This window comes from Carex rostrata, chromosome 16 (assembly GCF_964058835.1).
Source record: "Carex rostrata chromosome 16, lpCarRost1.2, whole genome shotgun sequence".
NCBI classification, from domain to species: Eukaryota; Viridiplantae; Streptophyta; class Magnoliopsida; order Poales; family Cyperaceae; genus Carex; species Carex rostrata.
The window spans coordinates 7,465,678-7,476,027 of NC_135933.1; the positions used below are offsets into that span (position 1 = coordinate 7,465,678).

The window sequence follows — 10,350 nt, forward strand, 5'->3', positions numbered from 1 at the left end:
GTGTAGCTCCCCTATACTCAAATCCCCAACATTTCTATTAATATCCAACGTAAAATATAAAATAATAATTATTTCCATGTTTTCTGGGTATTTTTAAAATGTCCAAACCAGCTATTAAATGGTCGATCCTCAATTTTTCTTGACTGGCCATTAAATGGCCAGTTCTCAATTTTTTTTAGACACTATAAAGAGCAAGATGTTAAAATCTAAGATTTTTTTTTTAATTTGTTAGATTACTTCTTTTGATTAATAATTAGCATAATTATACTAAAATACACTAAATTACTTGAAATTATGTTAAATTACACTAAAATACGCTAAGAGAGATGATATCTTCACGAAGAAAGGCGAAAAACGACGACGAAACTTCAAACGGCCACAAAATGGTGCTCGAGTGTTCGATTTCAACAAATGGCCACTTTTCGGAAAGCTTGCGAAAAGATGCATGTATTGGTGATGCTTTATCATTTTTCAAAATTTAGAATTGCCAAAAACACAGGAAAGAATCTCAAAACTTGATTTGAAGTTTCCGATTAAGATTTTCATTTCTATTTTTCGATCTAAGTATCTCAATAAATTGGTTATATAATGAACTTGTAGAATACCAATTTTTACTATTTTTTATAATTTATGAAAGATGACACGAGATTGACCTAATTTAGGATAATTTAGTGTAATTAGCGTAATTTAGCATCATTTAGCGTAATTTACCGTATTTTAATGCAATTCAACATAATTTCAAGTAATTTAGCGTATTTTAGTATTATTATGCTAATTATACATCAAAAGAAGTAATCTAACAAATTTTTTTTTAAAACTTTGAATTTTTAATCTTAGATTTTAGCATCTTTCTCTTTGCAGTGCCTTAAAACAAATTGAGGACTGGCCATTAAATGACCGGTTTGGGTATTTTTAAAAATACTCAGTAAATATGGGCATAATTATTAATTTTTACTTTACGTTGGATAATGTCGGCTCAAATCCTAATTCCGCTCTTGTTTGAACTTTGAAACGGAGAGATGAGTTCATAATACACGTTATATGTATGTTACTGTAGCTTCATTCATATTAAAATTACAATATATTTGGTAATTACCGACAAACATAAAAATCGAAAAAAATACAGTATTTTTTATGCATTTATATAGGCCGATTTAGAATCTAAAATTAAAATAACACTCATTATTTCATTATTTTTGTAGATGTATGTTTAGCGCAATAGAGGTCAAGAACTTACATGAAGAATTGTATCGAGAAAATAACTAATGCAGTTGTGTTTGAATAAAAAACAAACTAATACAAACAAGTATTGGTGTGTTCAACAATAATTGTATTAAAATTAGAACTGCAACACAGATATCTTTGAATAAGAAATAGACTTGTATAAGCGGACAGTGGATGTTCCAATAATGAATCGACTTTATAAAAAAAGTATAAGTGTAATGGATACATGAACTCTAAAGTCACTGCATATGCAATATTGAAAAATTATAATACGAACACTTGTTTGAAATGGCATTAAAAATAGAGAAAAGGTAATATCCTCCGGGTTACAGTCCCCCAAAAATCTCTGTGTATAAAAACCTTCCCTTTTTAGCTTAGTTCTGACACGTTTTTAACTGCTATAATTTCAAGTACAATATGTATGTTTACAGAATTATATGTGTATGTTTATAGGATAATATGTGTATGTTTACAGGATAATATGTGTATGTTTACAGGATATTATGTGTATGTTCACAGAAGGTGGTCCCCAACAGCTGTCACGTGTTTTTAACAGTTTTCATGTGTTTTTATGTTTACAGGATTTGTTGAATTGGTTTACAGGATTTAGTATTGATGTTTACAGAATTAGTTGAAAATATCCGAAAATTTTTGAGAGACTGGAGTTGGGGGACTGTTAACTGCTTCCTTAAAAATACTAGCATTTTCCAAATTATTAAAATATACATGCCAATAATATAGTTCATACGGAATCAATTTCAATAGTAGACTTGGATTTAAATTGACTCAGAGTCCTTTAATTATTTTATATGCAAATTTTCACTCATTATTCATTTTTATTAATAGTTTGTATTGTCCACGTAAAGAAGCAAAAAGAAGCTTCTTTCAATTTTTTTTACTTCTGAGATTTTTAGTACAGATAATAATTCATGTGATCATGACTATATAATATTAAAATTGAAGTATAATTTTTGATTCTCTTGACAAAAAAGTGTCCTAATCAATGCAATGAGTCATCTGAGAGTAATTTGAAAAGACTTTAAGTTGGATTTGACTACCGTTTTGTTGCGATATTCAATGTCGACATGGTTTAAATTACACAAAAAAATCCATGCATTTAGCAAAACACAAAAAATAGTACAAAATTTCAAAAAATTAAATTATATTTAACAGTTATCTATTCAGTCAATAATTAATTGGAGTCCTTTTCATAATTTATTTAACAAACGACCGCTTAAATATGAAACGACACCGACTTTAACTTATATAATAAAAATTAAATGTGATATATTATTACTTTATTAATTTTCGGTTTGTTTCGAGGGAAACAATAATCTGAAAAAAAAAATATCTTGAAAATATTAAATAAGTGGATTCTTACAAGTTACTGATGACATTTTAAATTAAGAATTTACCATAATTTCTATGCTTATTTAGCTCAGTACGAAGTTGGAAAATATAATATACCATATTACAATCTCACAGTTGTTTTAGATTACAAATAATTCTTTCTTAGGATGCCGACACGCTTCGCTCTCATTTTTTATTTTTTTTTCGAATTTCTTCAGAGGTTTTCCCTTTTGGGATCTATTGCAAGATAGAGTTAAAAAAGTAAAAAAAACATTTGAGTACCGAGTCATAAAAGGAGGCACAGAGCATAGTGACAAATGAATTATTCGGGTTCGGTTCGGCGAGATCAAAAATTCGTGATTCGGGTATAATTCGGGAATGATTCAGATCAGAAATCCCAGTCCTGCAAGGGACCAAAAAAACAAAAAATAAAAAAAAAATTATTCTTGGAAAAATTCAGGAAAAATTCGTGAATAATTCGTAAAATTCAGGAAAAGTTCGTAAAATTCGGAAATTATTCGGGTTTAATTCGGTCAAAGTTCGGTCAACCGAATAATTCGGTGTTCGGTTCGACATTACCCCAAAAAAGAATTAAACGGATATAATTCGGGTATCTTGTCACTATGGCACAGAGTACAGACTATTAAAATAACACATCTCATGTAGATTCTAGAGTACAAATTGGGGTCGCGAAAAATCATAAACAGCGTGGCTTTTGTCAGCTAGCGTGTTGGACTATCGAGTCCGTATTCTCTGAGGTAATTCAAATTTTGAATTTCAATGATTTGTAATCCGAGCAGATTCAGTCGGAGGTGGAATGCACAGAGCTGTCAATATTCGTGACAAAGAAGATTGGACGGTTCAGATTTAACGTCAGAATTTATTTTACCTCAGGTGAAATGAATTAGGGGCGGACCACCCCACCAACATCCCACTTGCCGGTCCGGATCCCCTGAAGTAATCTAATCTTTCAGTTTTGAATTGAGACCGTCCGATTCGAATTCGTTGCTCGAAATTACTTCGCGATTCGAATTCATCTCTCGAGATATATGCGCTCCACTTCAGATAGATTATTACGAATTCGAATCGGATGGTTCCGATTTAAAATCCAAAAATTAAATTACTTCACTGGACCACTTCCCGGCGAGTGGAGCATCGGCAGCTCATGAGAATTCGCATCCTCTGAGATATCTCATATTTTGCGTGACTTTTTGGAAAATCTCAACCGTTGTAATACGTTCTGCTCGAATCTCAAAGCTCAAATAATACTGGCCCCTATGTCACTCCCGAATAGACACCGGACACGTCGGTCACGCAAAATATGAGATATCTCAGAGGATACGCACTCAGCTCATGAAGCCTTTCCTTTTTTTACATTGTCAAGATCTTCTGTGATTGTTCTGGTGCAGCAGATGTGTAGAAGAGTGTAAATAAATAACATGCACTCAACACCAATTATTGCACAAACTTGTTACTTCTCTTTCCAGATTTTCCTCTGACAAATTTTTATTGCTTTTTTCGGGAAGACCCTATAAAATTTTAGTAAACTATTAAAAAAATTTGTTTACGCTCCTTTGAATGTATGTACGAAAATTATTCCAAATAGCTGAGCATATGTTAAACCATCGACCAGCTAAATGTTACTACATAAATACTTTTTCTTTTTCTTTTTCTTTTTGTGAAAAACGCCAATGCATAATTTTTCTTTCTTTTATAAATGGTTTTTCAAAAATGACAAGTACTCCCACGGATTTCATAAATACACTGACATTCTAACTATAAAAATTATGCTCCATATCATAATAAACTAGACGAGTGAAGCAATACGATATTTGAACCTAGTTATACTTATACATACGTTGTAAAATATATTTTCAAAGTTGAGTTAATGTACTTGAATATGTTTTATTTCATGCTTATATCTCAATTATTAAGTTCAAATAATCGATTTCAAAATGTTCAGTACGATTTTCATTTTAAGATGTACTTGGAAAGCAAATTTTGTATATATTTTAGAAATTTTAACTATTTGTTTATATGTAAAATGTTATTTTTTTAGATGTTCAATGATCTTATGAATCAATGAATTTTCCACACATCTACAAAATAACAAAATAATTTTGAAAAGAGTGAGGCTATGGTAATATGCATATTACAGATTAACATGTACTATATATCAATATCTCTATTTTTAAAGTTCAAACAATTTATTTGAACCATCAAACATAATATTCATATTAAAATGTACCTGTAGACCAAAATTTATATTTTTTAGAATTTTTTTACTATCTTTTTAGATATGTACAAAATCATTGTTTTTGGATGATTTAGGATTTCAAATTAAGCGATTTTCTACCTATCTAAAAAAAAATATAAAATTTGATATTCAAGTGCGAAAATTATGTTGAATGATTCGGATCGACTATTTGAACGGAAAAAAACAATGATACGAGTCCACAAGATGAGTCCTTGTGTAATATGCACATCACCATAGCCTCACTCTTTTAAAAAGTATAAAAATTTAATCCGCGTATTTTAATATCAACATTGTATTTAATAGTTGGAATCCACTATTTAACTTTTTTTAAAGATATAAATATGAAATAAAATAGATCTTTACGTCGGTATCCCAATTCATATTATTCTAACCTAAATTAATGCATTACGAAAGAAAACGAAACGAATTCTTCGAATATATCGAATTTCTATAGACCGAGTGCAAACAGAAATCTCGTCTCTTAACGAGCAAGGTTTCCTTACAGTGGGCGCAGGCTGTCAGCGACTATAAATTTCTCTTACAAATCAGCGTATCAACTATCAACGCACAAGCTTAAGACTTTTAAATCGGATCGTAGCGGTCTACGCGGAGCGGAGATTCCAAGTCTGTATAAAGAGAGACGACCTCTCCTCTCCCTTCTCCTCTCCTCTCTTCTAAGGCACGAATCTGCTGCGCGGTAGAGAACCAACCTAGAGATTACACCATTATATTCACTTCTAGCAGGGAGAAAATGGGCTTCGTCTCTTTTGCTGGTAGAGTTCTCTTTGCGTCGGTTTTCCTCCTCTCCGCCTACCAGGAGTAAGTATTCGTTTTCATTTTCGATGTATTTCTTTGGTTCGTGTTAGATCTGTTGACTTTTGTGCGACTTGGGTCGAAATTGCGTTGTCTGGAAGAGATCTAGGGTTTTGTGTTGATTCTAGGGTTTTTATTTTAATCGTATATCTGACTAGTGAAATGGAGCCATCACCGTTTAGTGTACATAATTTAATGTTTGGCAAATAGTTTATATGAATCTATGTCTCAGTGTATAGATTGGGCGATTAGAGGTCTGAATTAAGCAGATTTGAATGAGATAACATTTTACAGCTGAATGGATCTGTTTGAGTTCAGATCATAGTTTCTTTGTAACAGACTAAGATCTATTATCTATTCAAAGCTTTTATATCATACAAGCTGAATAAGTAAATTAGCTGGCTCTCTCCAGTTGAATTGGGCATTATTGCCACATCAGCAAGTCAGGGAAATGGACGTTTCAGATGGTTTCTCCGGGAAAAGCTTCATCTGGCCTGTTCATTTCTCTTCCCTGACATTATACCAGGGTTGTGTCTATTAGCTTGTACAAGTGGAGAGCAATTGGACCAGATTTTTTCCTCATTCTCTGATATTATTGACATTGCTAAGCTTTGTCTGGATTTAAGACTTGGCAGCAAATATTGTAGTATCTTAACCTCTAGTTTCAATTTAGTTAAATCTTTACTTTTTTTTTACGGAGCATAAAACTAAATCAATTCATTTTTTTATTTTTTGTGGATTTTTTCTGCAGGTTCAGCGAATTTGGGACAGATGGTGGCCCCGCAGCGAAGGCCCTTAAGCCTAAGTTTACTGTCTTGACCAAGCACATTAGCTCTAATCTTGGAGTAGCCGTGCCTCCCATTGATGTAAGTACAAAAATGGGAAATTTCATTTGTGCCCCCCTATGAAACCATCAAATTTAATGCATGTTCTTGCAAAATAAGCAATATTTTGTTTCAACCTACAGAACATGGTAGATATTGCGGATAGCTTAATATCAACTATTATCTCTTTTTCTTTGACAAGCAATTGTACTTTTAGTACAGTAAATAGTTCAAGTTTTTGCAATTATGGTGTTGCATATTGATATTCCTTATCATCTCAGTTGGTATACATGTTTCATATTTTTGTATTAACTAATTTAAGTTTAAGATCACTTCTTTATATTTTGTATTTTAATTGGTTCAATTTTGCAGATGAGTCATGTAATTATGGCTACCATTGCTCTGAAGGGGCTTGGAGGTCTCCTCTTTATCTTTAGTAGCTCTGTGGGAGCTTACCTCTTGGTACATATTTTTGTTTCACCTTTTGTTCTCTCTTTGTTTCTCAGCATCGTCTTTTTTTTCTTTACATATGGAAAATCTACATTTATCTTTTTCTTTAATTATACTACATGTAGATTTGCATGAACTTTGTAGGGTGCATTCTTCCTTTTTTGTTCTCTTTTTCCAAGAACTTAGCACAATCACTGTCAGATTTTTACTTCTCAGTGCTTATATGATGTAACACTTTGCATTTTATGTTGCAGTCACTTTACCTTGCATTTATAACACCCGTGGTGTACGATTTCTATAATTATGATATTGAGACAAGCGAGTTTGTGCAACTCTTCATCAAGTTCAACCAGGTATGTCAATAATTATTATCACAGTTCATTAGTGCAGTCAAAACTTTTGGTTTGTTTCCATGACATAAACTCCTTGGTAAAGTTCAGTTTAGAAATCAATCATGCTTGTTGCTGTGTACTATCTATATTTGATTTACAATTTTTTAAATTATAGATGACAATATGTTGACATACTTTTTTTTTGCGGCAGAACCTGGCGCTTTTTGGTGCGTTGCTGTTCTTCCTTGGGATGAAGAACTCTATCCCGAGGCGTGCTCCCAAAAAGAAGGGAACTAAGTCCAAAACCAATTAATTTTATGGGACAGAGGATGCCTCTGTTTTTGTGTTTCTAGCTTTTTCATCAGGTGTATCATGTACTGGTACTGGTTACTTGTTCTTTTTTTTTGCCTTTTGGGGAAGGCCTAGGCCTTGCAAGGTGTGTATTGGGGTTCATTAGGAGCTTAGGTCTTTTATATTGATATTTTTGTGGTCCGTTTTGAGTTAATAGTTTGTTTTTTCTAGGATTCAGAATTTCAATTAATTTAGTGTTTTTGGCACTTAATGAGGTCCCATGATTATTTTTATTTTTCCAATCATTGATCTGGTGGTTTTTATTCTCCTTGATGATTTTTTTCTTATAGTGGCTCAATTCGAGCCTTAGTTTTTCATTCTTTTCATTTTAGCTGTCAATTTGACACTTATTCTGCATTACATAATTCTAATTGCAGATGGTGTTTGAGAGAACCAGCACTTTTATGATGTTTATTTTATATATGTGATAAAAAAATGTGTTGACAGTATCAGGAAGTAGTTTTTTTTTTTTAACATTAGCTAGATTTACTGTTTGCTTCTTATTTGTCCAGTCCTATGAACAATCCCTCTGATGAGCATGACTTCTAGATACATTATCTTCACAAGGAAAACCTAGATAGTTCTAAATTTTATTCATGTAATAAATAACAATGCTTCAGCTCCCTTGCCTATGCATTAAAAATGAAGTAACTCCCACGACTACCCTTATTAAACAGTTAAAAAAAGGGCAATTTGTAAAATCCCCCAATCAAAATTCTCCTAATCCTATCAGTCCCACTCATTCTCACTTATAATGTCTTCCTCGTCCTTCGGTGGCCGAACAACCATAATAACCGCTGCAACTGCCGTGTTGACTCCGGCCTCCTTCAACTTCCTCCCCCTTTCCACCACCAACTTCCCTTCCTTCTCCACAACAAATGCTCCATCCTCCTCGACTTGTTTCCTAATCCTATCAACCAAAACCAATACATTCTCTTGTGAGGCTGCCATGCTCGGCCATGGCAACCCCCTCATATCATCCAATTCCAATGCCACTGCTTCTCCTGCTGCCAAAACCGGTTGCCAGCTCGGTACAACTACCCACCGTGTCCATCCCTTATCAGCCACCACCACCCCCAATTCCCCCTTTCGTTTACACTTGCCTGGTGCAGCCGCAACTCCTTTTGCCCCCTCATTTGCTAACACAACAGGCAGCAAATTCACTGATGATGCCTCTGCTATCTCACCATACCTCAACCTCACTACCTTCAGCGATGCCACTTCCTTTGCAAGTGCCTCTGCCTCTGCTTTTCTTGCATCCTCCCCTTTATTTAACTCTTCGATAATCCTCTCTCTCGCTTTGTCTGTTTCTACATATTCCAATGCCTTCTCAAGAGCTGCTATGCGATCAGAATCAACTATGGCCTCTTTGCTGAGGCGAAATTGGGTGTAAGCTAGACAGTCACCAGGCGAATCAGCAGAGAAGAACTCCCAACCAGCATCACCACGCCTTCGAGGGAAATCCCGGATGGCACGAGCAAGCTCCATGGCACCACGGGGCTCGAAGCGGCGATCAATTATGTATTTTGCGGAATCTGCACGTTGAACTGCATTGAGGCGGCGTAGTTCGTTTAGTATATCGGGGCCTCCACTAGAGTCAAAGTAGGAGAGAAGCTCTTGAGGGAATGTTTTGGATTGCAAGAGAGATTCGCGTACCTGTGTGTAAATACAGCTGTTAAGGTATGCAATTTACTCATAAAATAGGAACATTACAAACTGTTGAAAGTAAAAGTTCTTGTTTGCATTAAGTCATTAACCACTAGGCATGATCCTTTACTTATAACTAGACTACTTGGAATATTTAATTTTCTAATACATTGATTATTTTATTTATGGTCATGCTTAGAATGGACAGAATTAAGAATCAGATAACCAGTTATACAGGCTCATAAATTGGTACTGGCCTACACCAGAATTAGTGTGGTACCAGATATGCAAAATTGAAGAATTGACCAGAATTATATCCACTGATTACCTGAGTTGCGACCACAATGCAGTTCTGTTCAACACCAGAGATACCGGTCACCTCTTCGATCGAAGCTGGCGTGAACCCATCCCGCAACAGTGATCCAACCAGGGGTGAATACTCGTGCCACAGCCCGAGCCGGTTGCGCAATATATCGAACACCTCGTCAATAGGTATATTACGGTACTTAGCCGGGAGAGGTGAAGAAGGCGGTGCTCTGTATGGCTGGTACACTTGCCCTGGTGGGGCTGCTGGTGGAGGCGTGAACGGGAGTTTCGAAGCATAGATGGTTAACTTGGTTCGTTTTGTGATGTTGGGTTTCCCATTTGAGAGACAGAGAAGGTTGAGATGGTGGGATAATTTAGAGAAGGAAGGAGTGGCGGTGGTGGTTGTCGTGGGGTGCAAGTTGGAGATGGAAATCATAGTTGCCGGGGAAGAGAAGGAGAAGAGGGGAGAGAAGGAAATGGTGGGGGTGCGAGAAGCTTATCTATGTTTGTTTCGGATATCTTTCGGGTAAAGATTTTGACAGAGCTGTATTGGCTTTAAGTAGCGTAACATTCATATGTTTTTTAGTTCTTTTTTGTTAGTCGTGCGTTTCATAAGTCCAAATAGCTCTGTTAATATATTTATCCCATTTTTTCTTCCGCATGGAATTTTTTGGAGGTTGGTTTCTGTTGAAGGCATAGTACAAAAATGGGCTACGCTACTATGACATGAGATTTCTAGGCCTAATTCTTTCCAAAGCATGTATAATTGGGCTGTGATTTCTTATGGGCTAATTTT

The 10,350-nt window shown here is 34.7% G+C and overlaps 2 protein-coding genes across 2 annotated transcripts; one reads left to right on the forward strand and one right to left on the reverse strand.

Annotated features, from left to right (window-relative positions):
- Positions 1-5,365: 5,365 nt before the first annotated feature.
- LOC144567039 (uncharacterized) lies at positions 5,366-7,846 on the forward strand. The gene is made up of 5 exons (XM_078317072.1): positions 5,366-5,650; positions 6,396-6,510; positions 6,841-6,930; positions 7,173-7,271; positions 7,462-7,846. The coding sequence occupies exons 1-5, from the start codon at positions 5,583-5,585 to the stop codon at positions 7,561-7,563; spliced, it is 474 nt and encodes a 157-aa protein (XP_078173198.1). The 5' UTR covers positions 5,366-5,582; the 3' UTR covers positions 7,564-7,846.
- Positions 7,847-8,136: 290 nt separating this feature from the next.
- On the reverse strand, positions 8,137-10,084 carry LOC144567038 (rubisco accumulation factor-like protein). Its single transcript, XM_078317071.1, has 2 exons — positions 9,577-10,084; positions 8,137-9,257 (listed from the first exon to the last, which is right to left on the reverse strand). Exons 1-2 carry the CDS (start codon positions 9,988-9,990, stop codon positions 8,331-8,333), a joined length of 1,341 nt encoding a protein of 446 aa, XP_078173197.1. The 5' UTR covers positions 9,991-10,084; the 3' UTR covers positions 8,137-8,330.
- Positions 10,085-10,350: the final 266 nt, after the last annotated feature.

Coding starts and splice junctions, on each gene's coding strand:
- LOC144567039 (XM_078317072.1), top strand. CDS start 5,583: ATGGGCTTCGTCTCTTTTGCTGGTAGAGTTCTCTTTGCGTCGGTTTTC. Junction 6,511..6,840: donor TAGCCGTGCCTCCCATTGAT/GTAAGTACAAAA, acceptor TCAATTTTGCAG/ATGAGTCATGTAATTATGGC. Junction 7,272..7,461: donor TCTTCATCAAGTTCAACCAG/GTATGTCAATAA, acceptor TTTTTGCGGCAG/AACCTGGCGCTTTTTGGTGC.
- LOC144567038 (XM_078317071.1), bottom strand. CDS start 9,990: ATGATTTCCATCTCCAACTTGCACCCCACGACAACCACCACCGCCACT. Junction 9,258..9,576: donor GCATTGTGGTCGCAACTCAG/GTAATCAGTGGA, acceptor ATTTACACACAG/GTACGCGAATCTCTCTTGCA.